Below are 27713 nucleotides of genomic sequence, written 5' to 3'. Positions count from 1 at the left end.
AAGAGAGATTAGAGTGTGGTTGCAAAATCATCCCGAAGAAGGAAAGGTGATGAGCAGGATGTCTCAGAGGTCCTGAAGCTGATTCTGTTCAATATTTTTTATAACATATTTGTGAATGACGCTCAGAAGAGCAATAGAGCAGCTGTGTCTGAGGGACGATGCATTTCAGAAACAGGCTATCTCAGAGAGCTCAAGGAGGAGCTGGATACTTGGCAGCCAAACTTCAATACCACAAGCTGCAGCTATGCACTTGGGATGTGAAATCCAAGGGAGCATTATAAATAAAGAATTTACAAAGTTTACCCTGCCTTCTATATAATGACCAAGAATTATTCAAATCTGGGTAGAATAAATCCCTGCTCCAAAGAACTTATAATCTACGTAGACTACAGGGCTGATATTCAGCCTGTGATGGTCAGGAGTTTTTAAGCCACTGTCATCGCAGACTGAATTAAGCCCAATATTCAATGTCAGGCCATATCTGGATGCTGGCACTGAATATCCAGGTGAGCACGGCACCGATATTCAGACCGATAACCAGGTAGCTCAACAGATGACGTTAGGAAAGCATTTTTGTTGAATTTCATGCTACAAAACGGACTTTTCCCAAAGGAAAAAGGAAAAATCTTACTAACCCCAATACCCAAAGACACAAAGAAAAACGCTAGTGAAATAACTAACTACAGACCAGTTGCATCCATACCACTAATAACCAAAATAACAGAAGGAGTGGTAACCAAACAACTCACAAGTTACCTCGACAAATTCTCAATACTGCATGACGCCCAATCAGGATTCCGTTCGAATCACAGCACAGAGACAGTACTAACTACCCTACTGACCAAATTTAAGCAACGGATCGCAACAGGCTCCAATATACTCCTCCTACAATTTGACATGTCAAGTGCCTTTGACATGGTTGACCACGGAATTCTATTACACATTCTTGAATATTTCGGCATCGGAGGCAATGTCCTAAAATGGTTCAAGGGGTTCTTAACCTCACGCTCATACCAAGTCACATCAAACTCAACCACATCTGCTGCATGGATACCTGAGTGCGGAGTACCGCAGGGATCCCCCCTCTCACCAACAATTTTCAACCTACTGATGACCCCACTAGCAAAACTTCTATCAAACCACAACCTTAACCCTTACATATATGCCGATGATGTAACGATATATATTCCTTTCAAACAAAACATCAACGAAATCTCCAACGAAATCAACCAAAGTCTACACATCATGAACACCTGGGCTGATGCATTCCGACTGAAATTGAATGCAGAAAAAACTCAATGGCTCATACTAACCTCCCAATACAACACAACAAAATTTACCGACATCAACACATCCAAACTAAACCTGCCAATCTCAGAAAATTTAAAAATCCTTGGAGTCACAATCGACCGCCACCTTACACTTGAGACTCACGCGAACAACACAACAAAAAAGATGTTCTTCTCCATGTGGAAGCTGAAAAGAATAAAACCATTCTTTCCAGATCTGTCTTCCGCAACCTGGTACAATCACTCGTATTAAGCCATCTGGATTATTGCAACTCACTGTACGCAAGCTGCAAAGAACAAGTCATGAGAAAATTTCAGACAGCCCAGAATACAGCAGCCAGACTCATCTTTGGAAAACCAAAATACGAAAGCGCAGCACCATTACGTGAGAAACTACACTGGCTCCCACTCAGGGAACGTGTCACCTTTAAAATATGCACGTTAGTGCACAAAATCATTCACGGCGAAGCTCCTGCATACATGTCTGACTTGGTAGACCTGCCACCCAGAAACGCCAGAAAATCATCCAGAACGTTCCTCAACCTCCACTTCCCTAAGTGCAAAGGCATAAAGTATAAAGTACTACATGCATCAACCTTCTCCTACAAAAGCACGCAACTCTGGAACGCACTACCACGCGGCCTGAGAGCGGTCTATGAGTTAACAGACTTCCGCAAACGATTGAAGACCTATCTCTTCGAAAAAACATACCGCAAGGATCAAACCATATGAATCTCACAGACATCACAACAATGCCTCAAGACAGTACTTCACGTACTCCACTTCCCCGTACTCTCTCCCTTCCAACAATCTACCCATAGATAAATACTGTTTACCCCATCGCTCTCTTGCTATTATTCGATCACCGTAGCAATTCCCCAACGTCATATCCTATAGTTTCTACGCCCCAAAGGTGATTAACCTGACCCTATCTTCTTAACTTTTCACAATGTAACCCATAATAGTAATGTAACAAACTGTATCTCCATTATTTACAATGTATTGTAAGCCACACTGAGCCCGCAAATAGGTGGGAAAATGTGGGATACAAATGCAATTAAATAAAATAAATAAATAAATAACTTTATCTGCTTACTTACCCACAGGCTGATGCTCGGAACCAAATGCGGGCGCTAGAGGGGATTAGCACTGAAGTAGCACCCGCAATAGTGAGCACAAAATGCTCAGAGACTCTAGCATGGGAGGCAATGAACACACCAAAGATTAGCACAAATAGCATGCTAATATAGTCAAACGGATGTTACTGAGGTCATTTCCTATTCCTTCCCAATGATCAAAGAACAGCGCACAAAACAAGGCTGTCCTTACCACTGAAAAAATAATGCCAGCTCAGATCAGGTGTTAGGGTGCTGGAAGGGGGGATTTCTCGTGATTTCTTTCTTTAAAATCTGCCAGTTTTTATAAAATTTGGAAGGAAGCCCGTGCAAGCCCCTAAACACTGGTAGTGAGAGACGAATGTGTGAGAGTCAGAGCAAACCCAAAAGTGAAAGCACACTTTGGTGCCTGTTTCCTGTGTTTAAATATAAGCATTCCAAGTTTAACAAAAATTGAAATGCTTATATTTAAAGTTGCAGAAAACAGTCGCCAAAGTGTGCTTCGCTTTCGTGTTTGCCAGGTGCATGCGCACAGGAGCTGAGCTTGTTACAAAACTCTTCTGTGCACGCACCAAGCACGTTCCCCCTTGCTTTTGCTTTTACAGCCCGGATATAATTTCAATATTATTTCCTTTGAGCATTGGCGAGCAAGGTTTCTACGCTGTTCCAGCAGTATGGTTTCTGTGCCATTGGCTTACCATGGGAGTTCTGAGCATCGGCCTGCCAGTTGGCAGACTGAATAATGCTGTTAATCAGGTAGTTCTCATCTCTGCCCCAACTCCACCCCTAAACTACTGAATATCCACGAAGATGATAACGGGGATGGGGTGACTTCCCTATGAAGAAAGGCTGAAGCAGCTATGGCTCTTCAGCTTGGAGAAAAGATGGCTGAGGGGAGATATGATAGAGGTATATAAAATACTGAGTGGAGTGGAATGGGTAGATGTGAATCGCTTGTTTACTCTTTCCAAAAATACTAGGACTAGGGGGCACGCAATGAAGCTACAAAGTAGTAAATTTAAAATGGATCAGAGAAAATATTTCTTCACTTAACATGTAATTAAACTCTGGAATTTGTTGCCAGAGAATGTGGTAAAAGCAGTTAGCTTTGCGGGGTTTGAAAAAGGTTTGGATAGCTTCCTAAAAGAAAAGTCCATAAGCCATTATTAAAATGGACTTGAGAAAATCCACTGTTTATTTTTGGGATCAGCAGCATAAAATGTATTGTACTGTTTGGGGATTTTGCCAGGTACTTGTGGCCTGGACTGTCCACTGTTGGAAACAGGATATTGGGCTTGATAGACCTTCGGTCTGTCCAAGTATGGCAACACTTATGTACTTATGAACATCTGGCCCTACTTGAATACCAAAGGCAAAAGGAGAAAATTATTTGCATAAATCACAAGGAGTAATCAGGAACTCTGATTTCCTTAACTAATTGCCCATTATATTAATCAGTGGGCCACTCCTAGAAGGAAATAACCTGTTGATGTTTGCAGTACAAATTGATTATACCTGCTGATCTGAAGGCAGGAAAACAACGCAACAAGATGTGTCCAGAGCTGATGGGAAGCTAAAGTGCATAGGGAAAAGCATAGCGAGTAGAAAAGAAATGTGATTATACCATTCTTTAGGTTGTTGATGACACCTTAAGTAAAGTTATTCCGCCCAATATTCTGCGCTATTTAACCGGTCAGGAAAGGGGCCTGGCTGGTTAAATAGCACTTAATATGAATATTCAGCGGGAGATAGCCAATGATCTCCCACTGAATTTTTGTGGTCAATGCTTAGCGGATAACTGGCCACAGAAAGAGATCTGTTGACAGAAGAGCTGAGATTTTATTTGCTTTCTAAAAGTGAGGTAGCAAGGTTCTAAGCAAAACACAAGTGGAATGGAAGTCCATAATTGTGGTGCAAAACTCCTAAACTTAGGCTGACGCAGGTACAGGTTCATCTTGCCTCTGCTAAGGGAATGGATGACAGTATGGCTTGTTGCGAGGGCTGAAGTGTTCCCCTGGTTTGTGAGGATATGAGAATTGCAGCAAATAAAATGGGGGCCAGATGGTTAAGGCATCTGAAATTATGCTCAAAGAATTCAACAGAAAGCCAATTCAAGTCATATAGAACCAGAACCACATAGTTATTTGACCTAGCCCACATTAATTTTGCTCCATCTAAGGTGTTTTAGACTACAGAGTAGAATACCCCAATACAGGGAACTGCACTAATCTATACAATTAGTAATAAGAACATTCAGGGGTCCTTTTACAAAGGCGCACTGAAAAAATGGCTTCTGGTAATGTAGGTGTGGGTTTTGGGCGCGCACCGATCCATTTTTCAGTGTGCCTATAAAAAAGGCCTCTTTTTTTGCCGAAAATGGACATGCAGCAAAATCAAAATTGCCATGCGTCCATTTTGGGTCTGAGACCTTACCGCCAGCCATAGACCTAGTGTTAAAGAATCTCGTGGTAATGACCTACGCGTGTCAAATGCCACTTGGCAAGCATCTGATACGCGCACCAAATATTTTTCAGACGCGCATAGAGGATGCGTGCCAAAATTGAAATTACCATAAGGGCCACGTGGTAACCGGGCGGTAACTACAATTTGGCACGCGTTCTGCACGCGTAGTCACCTATGCAGCATAGAAAAAGGGGCCCCCAATTTGGTAGCCACATCACACCTCTCGAGAAAATGATGCAATTATATCTATGACAGTGTGAACTGCTTTGATATATTTGTTATGTAAGGCGGTACATCATATACATAAACTAAACTAAATATCTAATGCTGACATATATGTCAGAGGACCTCACCACTATGGAGACTTCTGACAGAAAAGGTATTGGATGCCTGAGAAGCCCTTTCAGAGTGGGTACTGGAGGCCAAAATGTTAAGGGTCTTCAAGAAGTCATGAGGTAAGTGCAGAGTATCCTTAGTTGCACAAAAGGTGAAAAGACATCAGATGAATTAATTACCAGTTAAATATATCTGGCACACTGCAAGCACAGTAATAACAATAACTAAAAATCTTAGTGGAAATGTCCTCATGTATGAAGCTGAGTATTTCTAACACGCTGTGGTGATGGAATTAATTAGCAACTGTATCTGTCTGTCTGGCTGCAAGTACTGAAAATACTGGAAGCCTTGGTGGAAATGTAAATGCTAAAATAATTGGGCTATGCATTTCCCAGGATGCCTGGGTCTCATCTCTCCCTACACTCCTTCCCTAGAACTCCATTCGCTAGGCAAATCTCTCCTAGTTGCACCCTTCTCCTCCATCGCTGACTCCGCTCCTTCTATCTCGCCACACCTTATGCCTGGAATAGGCTTCCTGAGCCATTACGTCTAGCTCCATCCCTGGCTGCCTTCAAATCCGGGCTAAAGACCTACCTGTTTGATACTGCTTTCGACTCCTGACTTGTCACTTTTATCTTATCCTCGTGTCCTTCTGTCTGTCCTTCTCTTATCCTTATTGATCCTGTCTGTTTGTCCTGATTTATATTGTAAGCTCTTTTGAGCAGGGACTGTCTTTCTTCATGTTCAATTGTAAAGCGCTGCGTACGACTGGTAGCGCTATAGAAGTGATTTATAGTAGTAGTAGTAATAGTGATGAGACACTATCCAGAAAGGCATTGGGGGCCCGTGCGATCATATCCTGAAGTAACAGTTATGCAGATTATTGCATTATTTTCAACCGTGCATTTGGAGATAGGAGGGAAGACAAATGATTGTGAGTCTGAACTTAAAAAGGTGCCTTGCATGCTCAGCTACCCAGAAGGGCTTAGTGCAATGAAGAAGGATAACAAATACTGTCTTGGATAACACACTGCGGTTGAGAGCTGGGATATATCCTTGGCAGCATGGAGAGAAATAACTTGGCAAACTAGATGGGCCAATGTGTGTTTTTCTGCCATTATCTACTATGTTACTATGGGGTCCTTTTACTAAGCCGAGTAAGTATCTACACGCGCCCAACATGTGCCAAAATGGAGTTACCGTGTGGCTCTTGCGGTAATTTCACTTTTGCCGCGTATCCACTATGCACATCTGAAAAATATTTTTTATTTTCTGGTGCGCGTAACGGACGCACGCCAAGTGGCATTTGGCGCGCCTAGGCCATTACCGCTCGGTTACCGCGTGAGTCTTTACCGCTAGGTCAATGGCTGGTGGTAAGGTCTTAGACCCAAAATGGACGCACTGCAATTTTCATTTTGCCGCACGTCCATTTTCGGCAAAAATTAAAAAAAAAAAAGGTCTTTTTTACAGGCGTGCTAAAAAATGGATCGGCACACGCCCAAAACCCACACCTACACTTCTGCAAGCCATTTTTTAGCGTGCCTTTGTAAAAGGACCCCTATATTTTTCTAGTAAATTATCCAAAGACCTATATTCATAAAGGTGTATTAAGCATTAGTATGAGAAAATGTCCATTATTTACCACAGCCTCCATTATTTTCAATAGGGCTTATTCATTAACAATGCTTAATGCACCTCCATGAACAGGGACCAACATAATTTATTTCTTACTTTCATACCTTGCATTGGAATAGAAGAGTCTGCACTTTTTACTGTAGTTGCATCGCCTGGTCTGAAAAATGTCTTAAGCCCATTCATACACTGCAAGTCTAAACAAGATGGCAACAAGGAGTTCTGATAATGCAAAACCTAATTTAATTTTTTTATAAATTATTTAATTTAATATAGAAAGTGTTTTCCGGTTTATGTTATTCTCCAGGGATTATCTGGATATCTTATACAGTGATACCTCGGTTTTCGTCGATAATCCATCCGAGAACAATCGACGAAATCCGAAACCGACGAAAACCGAGGCAATTATTTCCATATGAATAAAAAAAGCACAAAAATACTGGAAAGCAATGGAATTGTTTGGCTAGACGCGAGAAACAACGCCACACTGAGCAGGAGAGCGCGTTTTCGCAAAATTAGCAGCGAGGTCACGTGGGCACGCCAACAAAATCCAAGGCAACCGACGAAATCCGAGACAAATTTTTCGCAGAAAAAAATCAATGAAAACCGAAACCGACGATAACCAAAGTCAACAAAAACTGAGGTATTACTGTATATTGTAATCTGCATAGAACCTTGTGGGGTTTTTTGTATTTGATTTGTAATTTAGGGCCCTGTTTACTAAGCAGCATTTTAGATGCGTTAATGTTTTTAACACGCGTTAACCATGTACACACTTTAACCACGTACGCGCCTACAATATCCCTATAGGCACCTACATGGTTAGCATCAGTGGTGTGCTGGTAAATGTTTAACAACAGGCTCTCTCCCCGGTCCCCCGCTGCGCCCCCCCCCCCGCCCCCCGGTTTGCCTCTGCACCCCCGTCCCCCTCTGAGCCCCCCCCCCCCCAAATTGCAGAGCTGGCTATAGCCGGGGAGAGAGCCTGGGAGGGGGTGGCAATGCATTACTCCAGGAAAAAAAAAATTAAATGATCCCAGGTTTCAATCTAATTCATGTTTAATGTGCGATAAAATGCCATAAATAAATAAGTAAATAAATAAATAAATATAAACTTTTAATGTTGAGCACCTGATTCTCAAAGTGAACATATTCCAAACACTATAATAAAAATAAAATGATTTTTTTCTACCTTTGTTGTCTGGTGGCCCAGTATCCAATTCTGCTGCTATCTGTCCTCTTAACTCTGTTGCCAGGGCTTCATTTCCATTTATTTCTTTCCTCCTTTCTTCTTCATTTCTGGTCCTCAGCTTCTGTCTATTTTCTTCATCCATGTGCAGTTTTTCTCCTCTCTTCCTTTTCCCTCATCTCATCTCCTTCCTCACTCTTCCCTCCCCTCCATCCATGTCCAGCATTTCTTCTCTCTCCCCTCCCCTCCATCCACCCCATGTCCAGCGACGCTTTTCTCCCTCTGCCATGCATGCACCCATACCCAGCGACCCTCCTCTCCCCTGCATGCACCCATACCCAGCAACCCTCCTCTCCCCTGCCCTGCATGCACCCATACCTAGTGACCCTCCTTCAGTGGTGTGCTGGTAAATGTTTAACAATGGGCACTCTCCCCGGTCCCCCTCTGCGCCCCCCCCCCCCCCAAATTGCAGAGCTGGCTATAGCCGGAGAGAGAGCCTGTGCAGGTGGCAATGCATTACTCCAGGAAAAAAAATTAAATGATCCCAGGTTCCAATCTAATTCATGTTTAATGTGCGATAAAATGCCATAAATAAGTAAATAAATATAAACTTTTATGTTGAGCACCTGATTCTCAAAGTGAACATATTCCAAACACTATAATGAAAATAAAATGATTTTATTTCTACCTTTGTTGTCTGGTGACTGTTTTTCTGATCATGCTGGCCCAGTATCCGATTTTGCTGCTATCTGTCCTCTTAACTCTGTTGCCAGGGCTTCCTTTCCATTTATTTCTTTCCTTTCCTCCTTTTTTCTTCATTTCTGGTCCTTAGCTTCTGCCTATTTTCTTCATCCATGTGCAGTTTTTCTCCTCTCTTCCTTTTCCCTCATCTCATCTCCTTCCTCACTCTTCCCTCCCCTCCATCCATGTCCAGTATTTCTTCTCTCTCCCCTCCCCTCCATCCACCCATGTCCAGCGACCATTCTCTTCCCTGCCCTGCATGCACCCATACCCAGCGACCCTCCTCTCCCCTGCATGCACCCATACCCAGCGACCCTCCTCTCCCCTGCCCTCCATGCACCCATACCCAGCAACCCTCCTCTCCCCTGCCCTCCATGCACCCATACCCAGCGACCCTCCTCTCCCCTGCCCTGCATGCACCCATACCCAGTGACCCTCCTTTCCCCTGCCCTCAATCCACCCATGGTCCAAGAAAACAGCAGGGTAATCGATCTGCAAACTCCAAGATGGACACCAAACGAAGTAGATATGTATATGGAAAACAATATTTAATTGATATGGATCAATAAAAAATTAACAAGCTTGTTAATTTTTTATTGATCCATATCAATTAAATATTGTTTTCCACATACGTATCTGCTTCGTTTGGTCTCCATCCACCCATACCCATTGACCCTCCTTTCCCCTGCCCTCCATCCACTCATGTCCAGCAGCGACCCTCCTCTCCCCTGCCCTGCATGCACCCATACCCAGTGACCATTCTCTCCCCTCCCTCCATCCATCCACCCATGTCCAGCGACTCCCTTCTCTCCCCTGCCACCCCCTCCCGAGTTGTTCAGCGAATTCTCCTCCCTCCCTCCGGATCCAGTCCCTCACCGACCTGACTCTGAGTCACCCTGCCTTGGCCTTCAAATTCTTCAGGGCAAGCAGTCTTGCCTGCCCGCTGCCAGCGCTGACTCTCCCCTGCTGCCGGATCGCGCTTCAAAATGGCCGCCGAGACTTCAGCAGAAGTCTCGCGAGGTCGCCTCTAGAAGTCTCGGCGGCCATTTTTAAAGTGTGAACCGGCAGCGGGGGAGAGTCAGCGCTGGCAGCAGGCAGGCAAGACTGCCTGCCCCGAAGAATTCGAAGGACAAGGCAGGTGTCAGGTCGGTGAGGGACCAGATCCGGAGGGAGGAGAGCCGGCTCGCGCTTTTTAACAACCGGCTCGCAAGTCCGAAGAAAATTTAACAACCAGCTCTTGCGCACCGGTGCGAGCCGGCTTCAGCACACCACTGGTTAGCATGCGCGCTAAGTGTAGGCGTGCTAAAAACACTAACACACCTTAGTAAACAGGGCAGTTACTTAGATTAGGAATTGGTGATATTGACTCAGGAAGATTCCAAAATTAAAAGCATGAAATGAAAGAAGAAATAGGAAAGGGCCTCTTTTACAAAACCACACTACCAATTCCCATCCAATTCTTATGGGCTTCCTCTCATTTGCCGCACGGGAATCACTAGTGCAGCTTTGTGAAAGAGGCCCTAAGTATTTTAAAGCACTGTGTGTTCTATCCACCAACCAAATTATCAAAATAAAGATTTGCTAGTGCAGATACTTTAAAGAGCCACTCACTAATACCAATGACTGAACTCAGATTACTCCTACAATTCCAATACAATCAACAGCATATAAATAAGGTTACCCTGGTCCAGTTCTTATGCAAATAAATTACTTATAAAGAAATACAATTAACAAACAGCTACATAAAAAGTTCACAGGTGCCAAAACTGAAACAAAGCTAGTTGGTGATGCCTCCCTATGAAATACTCCTTTAAGGGGTCCACTTAGTAAGGCGTGCTAAAAGGTGACCTATGCTAGCTTTACAGAGCTGCCAAGGGGTCCCAATTTTAGAGAGAGAGATTTTAGTACACGCCCCAGCCCCACCCCACTCTACACAGCTCCACCTCCTGGCGAACCTCAAACCCACGGCCATTTCAGAAAATATTTTATTTATTAGCCTAATACCCTTTTCAATTAGCTTTCAGAGGCCAAAACTTCCTGTCTCATGTCAGTATAATGCTGTTATGGTATCCTCTTCTGACCTGAGGAAGTAAGTGTTGGTCTCTGAAAGCTAATCAAAATGTTTTTAAATCAGTGAAGGCATCACCTTATTTTCTATTTTGTATTTTATTTGCATTTATTAAACTTTATTAACACAACTACCACATTACTTTATCCTAAATTAAAAATAAAATTATTTTCTTTACCTTTGTTGTCTGGCCATTTACTTTTTCTAATTGTGTTGCTCCCAGTCTCTTGATTCTGCTTTCCTTCGTTTTCTCTTAACTCTCTTGTCAGGGTTTCCTGTCCATTTGTCATTTTTCTCTCCTTTTTCTTTGTTTTCTTCAATATTTTTCTGCCTCTCACTCTCTGTCCAGATTTAATTCATTCTTACTATCCATTATTTAATTTTTTTCTTTTTACTTCATCTACCTATGGCTTTTCATCTTTTCCTCACCCTTGTTCTCCCCATGCCCCTTCCTCTTATTCTCCAGTCTTTCACTACTCTGTCCTCTCCCCCTTTCCATCCAGCAGCTCCCCTCTTTTTCTCCCCATCCTTCCAGTGTCTCCCCTCTTTCTTTCTGCATCCTTCCATCCAGCGTCTCCTCTCTTTTTCTCCCTACTCTTCCATCCGTCTTCCCTCTTTCTCTCCCCATACTTCCACCCATCTACCCTTTTCTGCTAAATGCGGGAGACTTGGCAGGTCTAGCTTTAGCACATGGGTTTCTCACGTGCTGCGGCCACCTTTAGCACACCAGTAAAATGGCCATGTTTGTGTTTTTATTTTTTAAATGGCCACATGTGGCCATTACCGCAGAAGCCCTTACCACCACCTATTTAGAAGCCAGTAAGGGCTCCTATGCTAATCGGGTAGTGTGGGCACTTTACTGCACACTACACAATTAGCGCAGGCACACCCACTCTCCGCCTACGGTCACACCTCTCGCACTGAAAAATTAAAAATATTTTTCAGTGCCAGATTAGCATGCGCTAAGCAGCACCTCAGCACATCACACACAAGTGTGTTTTTAGTGCACAGTAGGCCCACGTTAGGCCTATCATGCCTTAGTAAAAGGGCCCCTAAATTAGGATTGCTAACAGAAGCACCTTTTGACTTGCTTTCCATTTCTCATATAAAATATAATAATGAAAGAAAAAAAATATATAAAATGTGTTTTCACAATGAGTTACAACTCTGATTGCACATACAATTTCATGTATGGAAAGATTCACAGATCTCATTTTTACTCTGAGTAGCCAGCTGTTGAACTGTAATACTTCTAACCAACAGAAGCCTCTAATCTAGGGTTACCATATTTGCAGGGACAAGAAAGAGAGCAAAAAAAATAAAATAAAATGCTGCCCCACACCGGCCATGCTCCGAGTCTCACCCCTGCCCCTGCCCTGCCGTGCGCCCACCACACCATGTCACACATTCACCTTGACTCCCTAAGAAAGCCAAACTCTATAAGCAGTGAAAATAGTGGTAAAAATAACAAAAATGCATTTTCTTCCGTACACTGCTAATACAAAATTAGAAAAGATGTACATTTCCAAAAAATGTAAACCTCCATGAGCAGCATGTCCCCCTTTCCTTTCCATCCATGAGTAGCATATCCCCCTGCGGTCTTCTGTCCTATTACTTCCAAGTCTTCATGCTCTTCTTTTCCATCATACCACAGATGTTAGCTACTGCATAATTTATTTTCTGCAATTAATTATGCCATTATTGTCTTCATAAAAATGCCAGCATACTGAGAACTCTCTACAGAAACTTGGATTCCTGATACTACTTCACCGTGTATTTTGTCTGTGTGTCCACCAGTTTATAAAGCAATTAATTGTCCTAGGCAAACTAAAAGAGGTGGAGAAATTGCCTTAATTTTTAAAGATTTTTTTAATATTAGATTAGTGGATAGGATTTGTGATAAGAAGCTAGAATTAATGATATGTCGATTCATGGATTGGTCCAAAAGAAGTACATTGGGATTAATGTTGATAATCTTGATTCTACTTAAAAGCCTCAACTCTACACAATGCATTTATACATACATTGCAATTAACATTTTATTTCTTATTTCCTTGTCCCTTATTGTACCCATTTACCCCTACCTTACCTGACTCTTTTTCTAATTGTATTTGTTTAATACCTACCTTATTTGGCATACACCATTACAGTATTTTGTAAGCCACATTGAGCCTGCTAATAAGTGGGAAAATGTGGGATACAAATGTTACAAAATAAATAAATAAATGTATAGACCTCCCAAGAGTTGGCATCTTGCGCAACAGAAATTGTTTGAAACTCTTTCTTATTATTCAACGTTTTTTTTACTGCTCTGATTGTATTAAGTGACCTTAATTTACATCTAGAGTACATAACCGATACTAATGTCTCCCAGATTTTTCAGTTTAGATTCTCTGGATCTAAAACTAGGTCCAATACCTACTACTCATGAGAAAGGTCAACATTTAGATTTTATTGCATATTATATAACTACATAAGTATTGCCATACTGAGAAAGACCAAAGGTCCATCAAGTCAAGTATCCTGTTTCCAACAGTAAGGTCAATCCAGGTCACAAATACCTGGCAAGATCCCAAAAAAGTACAAAACATTCAGGGTCTTCTTCAAATATTTTAAGTGCTCATCAGAGTTGGACACCTCTGAATATGGTCATTTTTATCTAAAAATTGCTATAACAGTTTCTAGTGATTCTGATCAGATTGCAGGAAAACTGAGGAAGGATTGAGCCAAATATTTTCTGGCAGTCTGTTACTGCTCAATTGGATGTTATGTCCCCTAACATTGAGATACATACATAGAACGTTACGGTTAATGTGGTGTTACATGAGATTGCTCCAAAGTTAGTTAAAAAGAAAAGAAAAAGATGGCTAATAACTCTTGCTTTAATGAAATCTTAGCCCTTAAGAAGAGTTGTAGAAAGTTTAAACATATATGGAGAAGGAGCTAGGAACAGCAGGCACTATTGGATTGGAAAAGAGAAAGTAGAGAACACAAATTACAGATTAATTTGGCTTAAAAAATCATTTTACAATCATGAAATAGAACATTCTGATAATTCTCGTAGTGTTATTTAAAATCTTAAACAGTATGATTAATATAGATAAGCTACTTATGTTCCCACAACAATTGCAACCCAGTGCTGAACAATTGCCGCAGTTTTTTCAGGCTAAAGTCAATAAGATTAGACAATCATTTCCTTAAGTAAATTTAGATGATACAGAGGGGCATTTTCGAAAGGGATGTCCAAGTTGTGATTTGGACATCTTTGCAAAATGGCAAAATCCAGGGGCAGGAAAACCCGTATTTTCGAAACAAGATGGATGTCCATCTTTCGTTTCGAAAATACCGTCAGGGAGTCCAAATCCTTAAATTTGGACGTCCCTAGGTTTGGACGTCCCTAGACATGGACGTTTCTGACTTTTGGCGATTTTCGAAACCAAAGATGTCCGTGTCAAAAACATCCTAATGCAAGCCATTTGGGCGTGGAAGGAGCCAGCATTTCTAGTGCACTGGTCCCCCTGACATGCCAGGACACCAACCGGGCACCCTAGGGGGCACTGCAGTGGACTTCATAAATTGCTCCCAGGTACATAGCTCCCTTACCTTGTGTGTTCAGCCCCCCCAAAGTTCCCCCCAAACCCACTACCCACAACTGTACACCACTACCATAGCCCTTACGGGTGAAGGGGGCCACCTAGATGTGGGTACAGCGGATTTCTGGTGGGTTTTGGAAGGCTCGCTGTTTCCGACACAAATGTAACAGGTAGGGGGGGTATGGGCCTGGGTCCGCCTGTCTGAAGTGCACTGCAGTACCCACTAAAACTGCTCCTGGGACCTGCATGCACTGTCATGGACCTGAGTATGACATCTGAGGCTGGCACGACTTATTTTTAAAGATGTTTTTTGATGGGGGGGGGGTTATTGACCACTGGGGGAGTAACGGGAGGTCATCTCCGATTCTCTCCGGTGGTCATCTGGTCATTTCGGCCACCTTTTTGTGCCTTAGTCGTAATAAAAACACGTCCGGGTGAAAACGTCCAAGTGTTTATCAGGGATGTCCTTGCTTTTTTCAATTATGGGTCAAGGACGTCCATGTGTTAGGCACGCACAAGTGACAAAAGCACATACATAATAAAATTAAAGACAAATAAAACTACAAAATATAAAATATAATAAATAAAAGAATAAAATAACTTTATACAGTAAATACTCTAAAAAAAAAAAAAAAAGCAAAGTTCACACATCATTCCATCAGCTAGATGTCAATGAAACAGATAAGTCTTAATAGCTCTTTGAAATCCTAATAAATCATCTAATGATCTGAGAGACAAAGGTACTTTATTCTATAAAAGTATCACAGACCAGGAATAGACAAGCACACTCAAGGCGAAAAAATCTAGCAGAAAGAAGAAGAAAATGTCTCTCTCATTCTGAGAGTGTAGGAGACGCCTAGGAAAATAGATTATCCAAAACATATGTTGGTGCCGTTCTGCTATTAAAGTTTTATATTTAAAGATAAGAGTATGAAGTTTCGTTTGTCAAATATATAAAATCTAGATTTAAGAAAAACTGGTATGACCTACAGCTAGTTTGCTGACCTTTTATTTCTGCATGGTGATGATTATGTTGCTGAGATTAAGTACATAAGTATCACTGTACTGGGACAGACCAGCATCCTGATTCCACCAGTGGCCATTCCAGGTCACAGGTACCTGCAAGATCCCAAAAGAGTAAAATAGATTTCTTGCTGTTTATCCCAGGAATAAGCAGTGGATTTCCCCAAGTCCACATTAATAATGGTTTATAGACTTTTCTTATGGAAACTTATCCAAATATTTTTTAAACTGTACTGCACTAACTGGCATCCAGAGGTGGCCGGTTCAAATTCCACTGCTGCTGTTTGTGATCTTGGGCAAGTCACTTAACCCTCCATTGCTCAGGTACCAACTTAGATAGTGAGCTCTCCAGGAACAAGGAAGTACCCAGTGTACCTGAATGTAACTCACCATGAGATACTACTGAAAAGGTGTAAGCAAAATCCAAATAAATAAACTGCTTTTACCACATTCTGTGGCAATGAATTTCAGAGCCTAATTACATGTTGACTGCTCTAAATTTGCTCTAAACATACTATTAACTAACTCCATTTCATGCCCTCTAGTCCTTATAATTTGGAAAGAGTAACATTCACGGCTATCTGTTCCATTCCATTATTTTATAGATCTCTATCATAACTCCCCTCAGCCATCTCTTCTGAGCTGAAGTGCCCTAGCCACTTTAGCCTTTCCTCATAAGGAAGTCATCCCATCCTCTTTATCATTTTGGTTTCCTTTCTCTGTATCTTTTCTAATTCTGCTGTATCTTTTTTGAGATGCAATGACCAGAATTGAACACATTATTCAAGGTGTGATCATGCCATGGAGTGATACAACAGCATTATAATATTCTCTGTTTTATTCTCGATTCCTTTCCTAATAATTCCTAATACTCTATTTGCTCTTTTAGCCACCACTGCATACTGAGCATATGAATTCAAAGTATCAACGATACCTACATCTGTTTCCTGGGTGGTGACTTCTAATGTGGAACCTTGCATCAAGTAGCTATTGTATGAGTTCCTCTTTCCTGTGTGCATCACTTTGCACTTGCTCACATTAAATTTCATTTGCCATTTGGATGCCCAGTCTTCCAGTCTTGTGAGGTCCTCTTGCAATTTCTCACAATTGTCTTGTGATTTAACAATTTTGAATAAGTTTGTCATCAGCAAATGTGATCACCTCACTCATTATTCCTGTTTCTAGGTCATTTATAAACAGAGGCGTAGCCAGAAGTCCATTTTGGAGGGGGGGCCCAAAGGTGGCTATTCTCTCCCCTACCCTGCCCCACCCTGCTCCACATTCTCAATCCATTGCTGCATTAAAGCTTACCTTTACTGGCAAGGATTTCAAGCCCCGCCAGCCAAAGTCTCCAGAGTGAATTCCCACACTTGCTGCCATAGCAGCGTTCATGTCAGTGGCAAACATCATTCGCCGATACTGACACTCTCGCCCATGCTCAGTTCAGTGGCTCAACCGAGCATGTGCGAAAGTGCCGGCATCGGTGGCTGAAGCATGCCTGCTGACTTAAGTGTTACTCAGACCGCACTGGCAGGACTCATGCAGGAAACCTCTTCAGCTGGTTGGGCTTGGCATTCTCGCTAGCCATTGAAGCTGAGTGGGCATGAGCAAAAAGTGAGGGGGGCCAGGCCTCCAAGGTCCCCCTGTGGCCACGCCACTCTTTATAAATCTGCTAAAAAGCAGCAGTCCCAGCATAGATCCCTGGGAAACACATACCTGCCAACCCAAGGATTTTCACTCCATCCCAACCTTCCCTGCCCTGCCCCACCCCACTCCACTTTAGCCTCACCAAGGAACTGAGTCACACACCACCTATGACCTCCAGGACGATGTCACCTCTAGTGAGAGGCCAGTTACATAAACTTATGTAAACTTACTTCCCAGTATCTTTACATATTTTTTGACCTGCTTCTTTCCTTTTCATATCAACACTACAGATATCAAGTTAATCCAGAAAGTGCAGCAAAAAGGCAGGACTGAATGCTGTCCCAAGGGTATTGGATGCCCTAGGTGAACCTTCTATCATGCTCCCCCACTCCCAGAGGTGGCTTAAGGACCTACCACATTCCCCACCCCCTCAAAGTTCAGCATCTTCCCTTCTCCTCTCTTACCCCATGAAGATGGCCAGCATCTCCCTTTCACTTCTTTCACCCCCCACCCCACCAAGATGGCCATCTCCTCTTCACCTCTCCCCCCCCCCCCAAGCTGGCCAGTGTAACCCCTGGTAGGATGGGATTTGCTGATAGAGTGTGGCTGAGTAGAGAGTCCCTGGGGGGAGTGCCTGGGAGGTTCCTGGGAGGAGTTTAGGAGGAAAGAAAAGAATAGAATTAGAGTGGGAAGTGACCTTGGTGGCCTAGGTTCTGAGTTGCCTATGAGCCCCCTGCCAAGTGACTGGCATAAGATTAAGGGGGAATCCTGAAGTGCTAACTCCAATTTGGTTAACCCAAAGGGACAGTTGCTGTCAAATGCTTAGCAGCTGGTGATGGAGCTAGAACTTCAGGAGGATTGGGGAGTCCTGCCCATAAACAGAAAGAAGGAAAGGGAATGGGACTTGATATACCACATTTCTGTGGTTTTTGCATCTACATCCAAAGTGGTTTATATATTATATACACACACTTATTTTATACCTGGGGCAATGGAGGGTTAAGTAACTTGCCCCAGAGTTACAAGGAATTGCAGTGGGAATCAAACCCAGTTCCTAAGGATCAAAGTCCACTGCACTAACCACTAGCCTACTCCTCCATATAGGACACAGACCAGCTTATAATCGAACGAGAAAAACGCCCAAGTTCCGACCTAAATCGGGAGATGGACGTTTATCTCACAAAAACGAATAAAGCGGTATAATCGAAAGCCGATTTTTGGGCGTTTTCAACTGCACTCCGTCGCGGATGCGGACAAAGTTGATGGGGGCGTGTCAGAGGTGTGGCGAAGGCGGAACTGGGGCGTGGTTATCTGCCGAACAAAGATGGGCGCATTTCAGCGATAATGGGAAGAAAGTATGCGTTTTTAGCTAGAATTTAGGACACTTTTCCTGGACCCTGTTTTTTCACGAATAAGGCCCCAAAAAGTGCCCTAAATGACCAGATGACCACTGGAGGGAATCGGGGATGACCTCCCCTGACTCCCCCAGTGGTACCTAACCCCCTCCCACCACAATAAAATGATGTTTCACACATTTTTATTTTCACCCTCAAATGTCATACCCAGCTCCCTGGCAGCAGTATGCAGGTCACTGGAGGAGTTGTTAGGGGGTGCAGTGGACTTCAGGCAGGTGGACCCAGGCCCATCCCCCCCTACCTGTTACAATTGTACTGCTTAATGCTTATTAGTCGTCCAACCCCCCCAAACCCACTGTACCCACATGTAGGTGCCCCCCTTCACCCCTTAGGGCTATAGTAATGGTGTAGACTTGTGGGCAGTGGGTTTTGAGGGGGATTTGGGGGGCTCAACACACAAGGGAAGGGTGCTATGCACCTGGGAGCTCTTTTACCTTTTTTTTTGTTTTTGTAAAAGTGCCCCCTAGGGTGCCCGGTTGATGTCCTGGCATGTGAGGGGGACCAGTGCACTACGAATCCTGGCCCCTCCCACGAATAAATGTCTTGGATTTATTCGTTTTTGAGCTGGGCGCTTTCATTTTCTATTATCGCTGAAAAACAAAAACGCCCAGCTCACACATTGTTGAATAAAACATGGGCGTCTATTTTTTTCGAAAATACGGTTCGGTCCGCCCCTTCACTGACCCGTTCTCGGAGATAAACGCCCATGGAGATAGGCGTTTTCGTTCAATTATGCCCCTCAGAGTGGGACATGGTCTACCCACAGCTGGGTGTTACCCACAAGGTGATACCCACGAAAGAAAGATAGCTGTAAAGAGGTCCAGACATGGTGGTAGCAGAGACTATCAGTAGGAGAAATCAACCTGGGGTTCCATCTGGCTGAAAGATATTTTATTTTATTTATTTGTTGCATTTGTATCCCACATTTTCCCACCTCTTTGCAGGCTCAATGTGGCTTACATGGTACTGCAATCGGCATTAACCAATTTCGGTATGAACCAAATACAAGCTATGATTAATATCAAGGTGATATTATGGTAAAGTGTGATACATGTATGGTAAAGACAATTGGGGAGAACTTAGAGAGGGAAAGGAAGAGTTAGGATATGTCCGTTACGATCTTTGGTTAAGTTGTGTTGCAGATGTCCAGGTTTTTTATGTTGGGTTGGTGTGGTATGCCCTTCTGAACAGTTCTGTTTTTAATGCTTTCCAGAAATTCATGTGGTCGAGTGTGGTTTTTACTACTTTTGGTAGTGTGTTCCACTAGGAGTGGCCTAGTGGTTAGGGTGGTGGATTTTGGTCCTGAGGAACTGAGTTCGATTCCCACTTCACGCACAGGCAACTCCTTGTGACTCTGAGCAAGTCACTTAACCCTCCATTGCCCCATGTAAGCCGCACTGAGCCTGCCATGAGTGGGAAAGTGCGGGGTACAAATGTAATAAAAAAATAAAATTGTGCGCTCAGGTAGGAAAAGCTGGAAGCATAGGTGGATTTGTATTTGAGTCCTTTGATGCTTGGGTAATGGAAGTTATGATGTTTCTGGGTGGTAGATAAATGATTTTGTGAACTGTCATGCAGATTTTGAATACGATACGTTCCTTAATTGGAAGCCAGTGCAGTTTTTCTCGGAGTGGTTTGGCGCTGTCAAAATGTGTTTTTCCATATATAAGCTGTGCTGCTGTGTTTTGGGTAGTTTGAAGTTTCTTTATGATTTGTTCTTTGCATCCCGCATAGATTTCGTTACAATAGTCTGCGCGGCTTAGTACCATTGATTGTACAAGGTTGCAAAATATTTTCCTCGGGAAGAATGGTTTCACACGTTTTAGTTTCCACATTGAGAGAAACATTTTCTTTATGGTGAGTTTAGCTTGGGACTCTAGTTGGAGGTTTTGGTCGATTGTTACTCCAAGAATTTTCAGGCTGTCTGAAATAGGGAGGGTGTATCCTGGGGTGTTAATGTTTGTGGGTTTGTACACGTTGTATTGGGATGAGATGATGAGACAGTGTGTTTTTTCTATGTTGAGTTTTAGTTGGATGCGTTTGCCCATGAGTTCATGATATTTAAACTGAACTTGATTTTATTGGTGATTTCTGTTAAATCATGTTTGTAGGGGATGTATAGTGTGACGTCATCAATGAAAATGAATGGATTAAGGCCATGCATAGATAAGTCTTTGGCTAGTGGGACCATTATGAGATTGAAAAGGATCGGTGATAGTGGAGATCCTTTTGGTACTCCGTAATCTGGTTTCCAGGGTGACAATATGTTGGTGCTTGATTTCACTTGGTATGTTCTGGTAGTTAGAAAGCCCTTAATCCAGTTGAGAGTGTTACCACCAATTCCGAAATAGTCTAGGAGTCTTAGCAAGATATTATGGTTAACCATGTCGAACGCACTGGACATGTCAAATTGAAGGAGGAGAATGCTTTTGCCTGTAGTTATCTCCTGTTGAATTTGGACAGGAGAGTGAGTAGTACTGTTTCGGTGCTATGTTGTGGTCGGAATCCCGATCGTGACTCATGTAGTATAGTGAATTTGTTTATGTAGTTGTTGAGTTGTTTGGTTACCAGTCTTTCCATGAATTTGACTACTAATGGGATGGATGCTACTGGGCGGTAGTTGGTGATGTCGTTTGGTTTTTTTTTTCTTGGTGTCTTTTGGTATTGGGGTGAGTAGGATGTTGCCTTTTTCTTTAGGGAAAATACCCCTCTGAAGCATGAAATTTAGATGGGATGTGAGATCTGTTATGAAGCGGTGAGGGGCAGATTATATTAGGTAGCTGGGGTAGATGTCCAATTGACAATGGCTTTTGGAGTATTTTTTGATCGCTTGAGTAACTATGTCGGCACGGAGGAAAGCGAAGATAGGCATAGCAAGGTTGTGCCTATGTGTATAGCCTTGAAAAGGAACTGCTCCTTGCAAAACTCCTGGTGGGTGTGGAGAAAGATTTTCCCTCAGATGACTGAAGTCTGACCCAGAGTTATTGGAGCAATTACTTCAATGACTGTGTTAACAAATCATTGGAACAAATGTTGTTACTTGCTGAAGTTGCAAATAAAGTTCAAGTTATTATTAATTCTCCTGGAGTGTTGTGTGGTTCCTGGACTGATGAGAAGAGAGGAATCTGGAATCAAAGACCCCAAGTGTTATTCCGGACCATCACCCTTCCCAGTTTGACTATTGTACAAGGGAGAGTGGGAGAAAGTGGGTGTGCATGGCCTGAGAGTAGGCAGAAGCTGTGGAGCTGAAGCAGCATGAGAGAATTTGGCTGGCCTAGTCCAGAACTAACCCAGGTGAGTCTCAAGTTACACTAGCATCTCCTCTTCCCGTTTTTAACTCCCCCTCCCCCAAAGTTGCCAGCATCCCCTCTTCCGCTCTCTCTCCTCCTCCAAAGTGGCCAATGTATTCCCTACAACTCTCTACCTCACCCCCATCCAGTTGCCTTACACTGCCTGCTTCCAGGCCACTGCTGACCCACTTCCTCCTCCTGTGACAGCTCCTTAAAAATTAGTGGGTGCTGCGCAGGCCCTCTAAGCACATCTGTGGGAGAATAGTGGGCCAAAGCAGCACTTCAGTACAGGACGGTACTTATATGGCCCATGTAGTGATTACTTATCTTTAACTTGGTGCCAGCATGGGAGGAAATAAGAGACAGCAACATGAAGAAGGCTCTCATGTGTGCTGGAACTGCATCACTGTCCCCCCTGGACTGGTCACTGTTGGGAAATAGGACACTGGGCTTGGTGGACTTAGTCTGTCCCAGTGTGGCAATGCTTATGTTCTTATGAGAATGCACAGAAGTAGGCCCTGCATTGCCTCTTAATCTCTGGATACTTTTTTAATGTTGTTAAATTAAACATTGTTCAAGTCCTTTATATCCTGTCCAAATAAATGTAAATGTGTGCACGTACCTGCATATTTCATAAAATCTCTACTTCAGGAAGCAGATGAAAGCTTGGCTCTTCTTTTAAGCCTTTAATGGAAGAAACAACTAACTAGCTAGTCTCATACACAAGAACTAACACCAGCTGCACATACCATAGCAGGACTTGCTTATCCACTTGAACTCGAGCTGCGATCATTTTCATGCACCTTTTCTGACTCCACATGCAGTTTTTCCTTATGTTAGTCATCCTTCCTTTCTATCTAACTCCGGATATTCTCTGATCTGTCTATATGTTCCACTTCCACTTAAACCCTATGCTCTTTTAAGTTCTTTTAATGAATATTGTGTTAACTTTGTAAGTCGTATACTATGCCATAAGGTATACTATTATTTGAATATTTTTTGTTGCTGTAACTGTCTATTTCCCAAGTCTGGCTTATTCTTGCTGCACACTGCCTTGGTTGAATTTCTTGAAAAAAGGCTGTCAATAAATCCTAATAAAATAAATAAAACACTTTATGTGCACTGAAAGTTCCCCTGAACTCCATTCAAACGATATCCCCTGGGAACATTTGGGCAGATCACATAAAAGTAGCAGCCTTTCTGCAGTACTACCTTTTACGTGTGTCTATCTGTGTAGATACACCTCGGGAGAGAAATCAGTTTAGAGCTTTACAACCTTGACTGGCATTAGGATATTCACACTGGCATCTATCCCACCATGTTCCTTCAACAGTCCACTTTTATCTTTCTATATACAAATAAAAACATGAAATGGTGACTCAGGATCAAACATTAGCTCATGCCACAAGGATACCAAACTATCCCAACCCAACATCTGTGCGATGTTTCGGCACTAAGCCTGCTCAGACCTACAGTATAAATGAAAAAAATAAACCACTACTCTCTTGAAAAGAGTTTGGAGATGCAACGACCTTCCCTTTCTTCTTTTTAGATTTTATTAAACAGGAAGATGATTTGGGTATTTTTATGTTGTTGGTTTTTTTGCTTTTAAGAGGCATCAGTCTCACACAGGTTGCAGTGAAATAGAAAGATCTGTAGCTAGTGCTACTAAGCTATGTGATGGTGCAAAACAAAAAGTATCTGGCAATGATGGATAAGATGAACAACCAAGGGACAAACAAAAGATAGACAAAAGCTTGCTACTTTCTGAAAAGTATAGTAAACTACCCTACTCTTCTCAATGTGATTGCAATAGGGAAAATCTAAGGAATCGTAGCTACCCATTATTCCTCCCCACCCCCCTTCATTTTTAAACCCAAGCTCCCTCTCTAGCTTAACTGTCACAGTGGCAATCCTCTAGATGAACAGTACAAATTGCAATTCGTTCTGAAACCAAGCGAAACTAGCCGTAGTCCAGACGTTTCTGCTGAGTAGGGACTGTTAATCTCAGAAGCAGCAGATAATGTCAATGCATTCCTCTCCAGACTCCAATGACTTGAGGAACATGAGCTGGGTCCATGATCTCCTAGAACAAACCTGGAGCCCCTACATAATATATACCACTACGATTTGGCTATCAAGCTTCCTTTTATAAGTCCAATGCATTTCTACCTAACCACCTTGTCATAGTAAAGCACAATAACATATTTAAGGGAAAATAATAAGCATTCACACCATTTGTTACCTGATTCTAAAATGACAAGAAGTTTATATCCAATAATTTTCCCCTTAGGAGCTTTCCATGAGATCTGCATACTGTCCTCAGACAATGTGTTATATCGTAGTTTTGTTGGGGGTCCCACTGCAATGAAGATTTTTTTAAAAAAACAATCAGCCCTTGAATTCCTTCCATCAAAAATAAAAAAAAACATTAAACCCAACACCACACATACAAAACATTTTGACACCACAAAATCATGAGTTCTTTGAAATGTACACAGAACATTTTATTAGTTCATAAATTAACAGTAGGATCCCATATGCTTTATTTCCCCATGACACACAATTTGTGAACATTATGTAATACGTAACAGTAAACAAGACAACACCATGTTAGATGTTAGAAATCCAGCAAGCAAAGCTGAGAATACCCTCTGATCTTCATTAACTAAAGAAAGACTATTTTGTTTCATGATTAGTTAGAAATTTGGCTGTCATATTGGGTGCCAGGGGTTGGAAGCTTCTCTGTCAATATTTGGTGATAACAAAAGAAAAGCATGGGGGGGTTGTTTTTTTTTTACTGTCTGTAAAAGGCAACAGTGTTGGACAGGTTCCTGCAAGAATGTTCAGCAAGCTGTAATTCTAATCATGAAGGCGCAGGTATGATAAGAATTTTGAAGCCTGACAAATGGAAGCTTTGGTTTATAGATTTTAATGCCTTCTGCAGCTATGTAGTGAGCGCTCAAAGGGACAATCAATCAAATTATTCCAAGGAATTTAATTTGCACTTTTGTAAGTATATACATTTCCATCTTCTCCTTATTTGTCATAAGAAGCAAGCTCTTGAAAATGTCTTTTTTGCCTGACAGTCACTGATGACATAAAAATGTTTCTTAAGCTCTAAGATTCCACTGGCTTATCACTGAGAGAATTGCTTTTAATTACATAGCACAGATTCAGAAAAAATAGTTTTGTTATGAAAAAAATGAACTGTAGTAAGGAAGAGAGACAAAACACCAGTCCAGGTCACCAACACCAAACCTGATACACTTTTAAGCCCCTCCTACAAACAAGCAAACAAAATAACCAACCAATCACCTGTTCCACATAAGCTAAACAAAGACACAACCACCAAGTGTGTTTGTGTTTTCACTGTATGTCTAACATGAGGTAGACCAAGACAGCTGTGCCAAATTAGTTTTTACATAGCTACAGTAGTAAGCCTGAAGTATTTCTTCACTAGTAACTCTTACGTACATTAAAAATCCAATTGCTTTCTCAAAAGATCAGACTGCTAGAAAATTGTCCTAAAATGCTGTATTAGGCACTTATCTCATAATTAATCACTTAGAAGTTACGTAGCTATGTGAAAACCAGTTATTTTGGCACTAGAGAAACAAAAACTATGATTAATAGTTACAATAGTCAGACACACATTACAGAGTATGGATTCAGTTGCAAGGACATCACCAACCTGATGTGGGAACCTTTATGTTTCTCTGGACCCTTTTTTTTTTTTTTTACTTTTTTAATCTGTGGAATAAAATCTTACATCTCATTAAAAAAAACAACAGAGGAAAAGTCTGTTATAGAAAATAGTTCCCTACTAGGAACTCAGTATGAGTTATTAAGGCGTTGCTACATAGTCCTAAGACAAACATTTAAAGCAAGTATTGCCCGATTTGATGTATAACTGTAACTTGACAGTGGGCTCCTCAGGGCATGATTTTTGGACTTGAAACTCCATTGCAATATTCTGGCATTTGGTTTAGTTTCCTTAGGGATATTGTCCGGTTTCAACTAAAACCAGAGCCAGAGATGATTGTTGATTTATCAGGGCTTTCTAAGGAGAATAAGGATGAAGAATTCATTAAGAAAGCCTTTGATTTAGGGGAAAACACAGCTTAGCTACCTGGAGATGAACAGAACCACCATCTCGACACAGTGAGATATTGCATTACAAAACTTAATAATACCGGCGGGTTAACATTTTTATGAAGATATGCGAATATTATTTAGACTATCAGCCAAATAGATCATTAACAAGCCTTTTACTAAAGTGTATTAGGCAGTTAATACATGAATTAGAACACATTAGCTGCTACTGCACAAGCATGACATCTGTTTCTGCATTGATTTAGCAATTAATGCACATATATTTATGCAGTAAAAACATTTTGTGTTAGGGGCAGCACTTCTGCAGGTAGCATGGGTCTACTTAGTATCTCCTAAGTAGGGTCACAAATAGTCCTTTAACTCCCTCAGTTGTGCCTAAACTTTGAGACTTTCTGATCCAGCTAGTTGATGCTTTCAAGTATCTCGGAGTAATTTTTGACTCCTCCTTACCATTTGAACAACAAGTACCAGTTGTTATTATGTCCAGTTTTTACTCTCTTCGCTGTATACGAGCAATAAGTCATTACTTGGACACAGTATCCTGTGAGACCCTTCTCTATGCTTTGGTAACCTCAAGATTCGATTATTGTAACATTGCCTATGCTGGCCTCCCCCTTTCTCTCTTGAAGAGGCTCCAAATGGTCCAAAATACTTCTATTCAACTCCTTATGCAAGCTTCATGCTTTGATCACATCATGCCTCTCCTGGCTACATATCACTGGCTTCCCATCTCATTCAGAATAAAGCACAAGATTCTGACCTTGGCTTTTAAAGTCCTTCATACAGGGTCTCCCCCCTATCTGTCTTCTTTGCTTACCCCATAAGTACCTGCCCATTCTTTGCATTCCTCCTCTGAGCATCACCTCACACTGCCAACTGTCCACATTTAGAGCCAGATGCACAAAACCTAACGAGCCCACAACTTGCGTTTTAAACTGGTTCTAGGCAGTTTAAAACGCAAGTAGTTTACCGGGGGCATGCACCAAGGGCATTTTTCCTGTCACGGTAGCAGGCAACAAAAACAGAATGGAAATTATCCAAAGGCTATTATAATGAGCTGCAGTACCGTTGCAGCTCATTATAATGAGATGCACTACCATTTTTCCGATTCCCTTACCGTGGAAACCCTAACGTGAGGTCTGCACCTCTCGTTAGGGCTCCTGTGAGGGAATCGGAAAGGAAAAGGGCCCCAAAAAAAGGTAAAAAAGAAAAAAAAAGCAATGAACGCATGTGAGGGGCGTCCTTTATGGACGTACTCTGCCTGCGCTTGTGAGGGATGTCGTTTTGCCGTGTTTTTTTTTTTTTTTAGTTTTGTCTCCCCGGCGCTGCTCACCTTCTGTAACAGCGAGGAGAGGGGAATCGGGGACCTGCGAGTCGATCCGGAGTTCGGGACATCCCTTTCCATTATGCTCCTCTTCCAGGTCTCTTCAGCCAATCAGAGTGCGTGTAGCTGACACCAGCAAGCTAGATGCGCTTTGATTGGCTGAAGAGACCCAAGAAGAGGAGCATAACCGAATAGGACATCCCAATTCTCCGACTGGCTACCAAGGTAATGGTGAATGCAACGGAGCTACAACAAGTAGCTCATTTGCATTCCCTTTCCTTAGTGAATTCCCGTTCCCTATCGATTCGCTATGGAATCGGTAGGGAACGGGAATTACCGACGACTTTAGTGCATCTTCCTCTTAGAGTCTACTAGACCATCTGCTTTCTATTCCACTCCAATCTTGAGGAAATCTCTCCCCCTTCCTTCTGTGCTGAGCAATTGTCAGGGCCTCCAAGAGACAAAGCTGGTCCCA

General features: G+C 42.3%; 1 protein-coding gene across 2 annotated transcripts in view; it reads right to left on the bottom strand.

The window, feature by feature from the left end:
• COL14A1 (collagen type XIV alpha 1 chain) overlaps positions 1–27713 on the bottom strand; it is a 417802-nt gene that overhangs the window by 355450 nt on the left and 34639 nt on the right. For both annotated transcript variants that reach the window (XM_030218565.1, XM_030218573.1), the window contains exon 3: positions 24044–24160. In XM_030218565.1, the coding sequence (XP_030074425.1) occupies positions 24044–24160 (117 nt within the window). The remainder of the gene's footprint in view (positions 1–24043; positions 24161–27713) is intronic.

Source organism: Microcaecilia unicolor, chromosome 1 (assembly GCF_901765095.1).
Source record: "Microcaecilia unicolor chromosome 1, aMicUni1.1, whole genome shotgun sequence".
NCBI lineage: Eukaryota > Metazoa > Chordata > Amphibia > Gymnophiona > Siphonopidae > Microcaecilia > Microcaecilia unicolor.
This window is presented reverse-complemented; position numbering and strand designations above follow the sequence as displayed.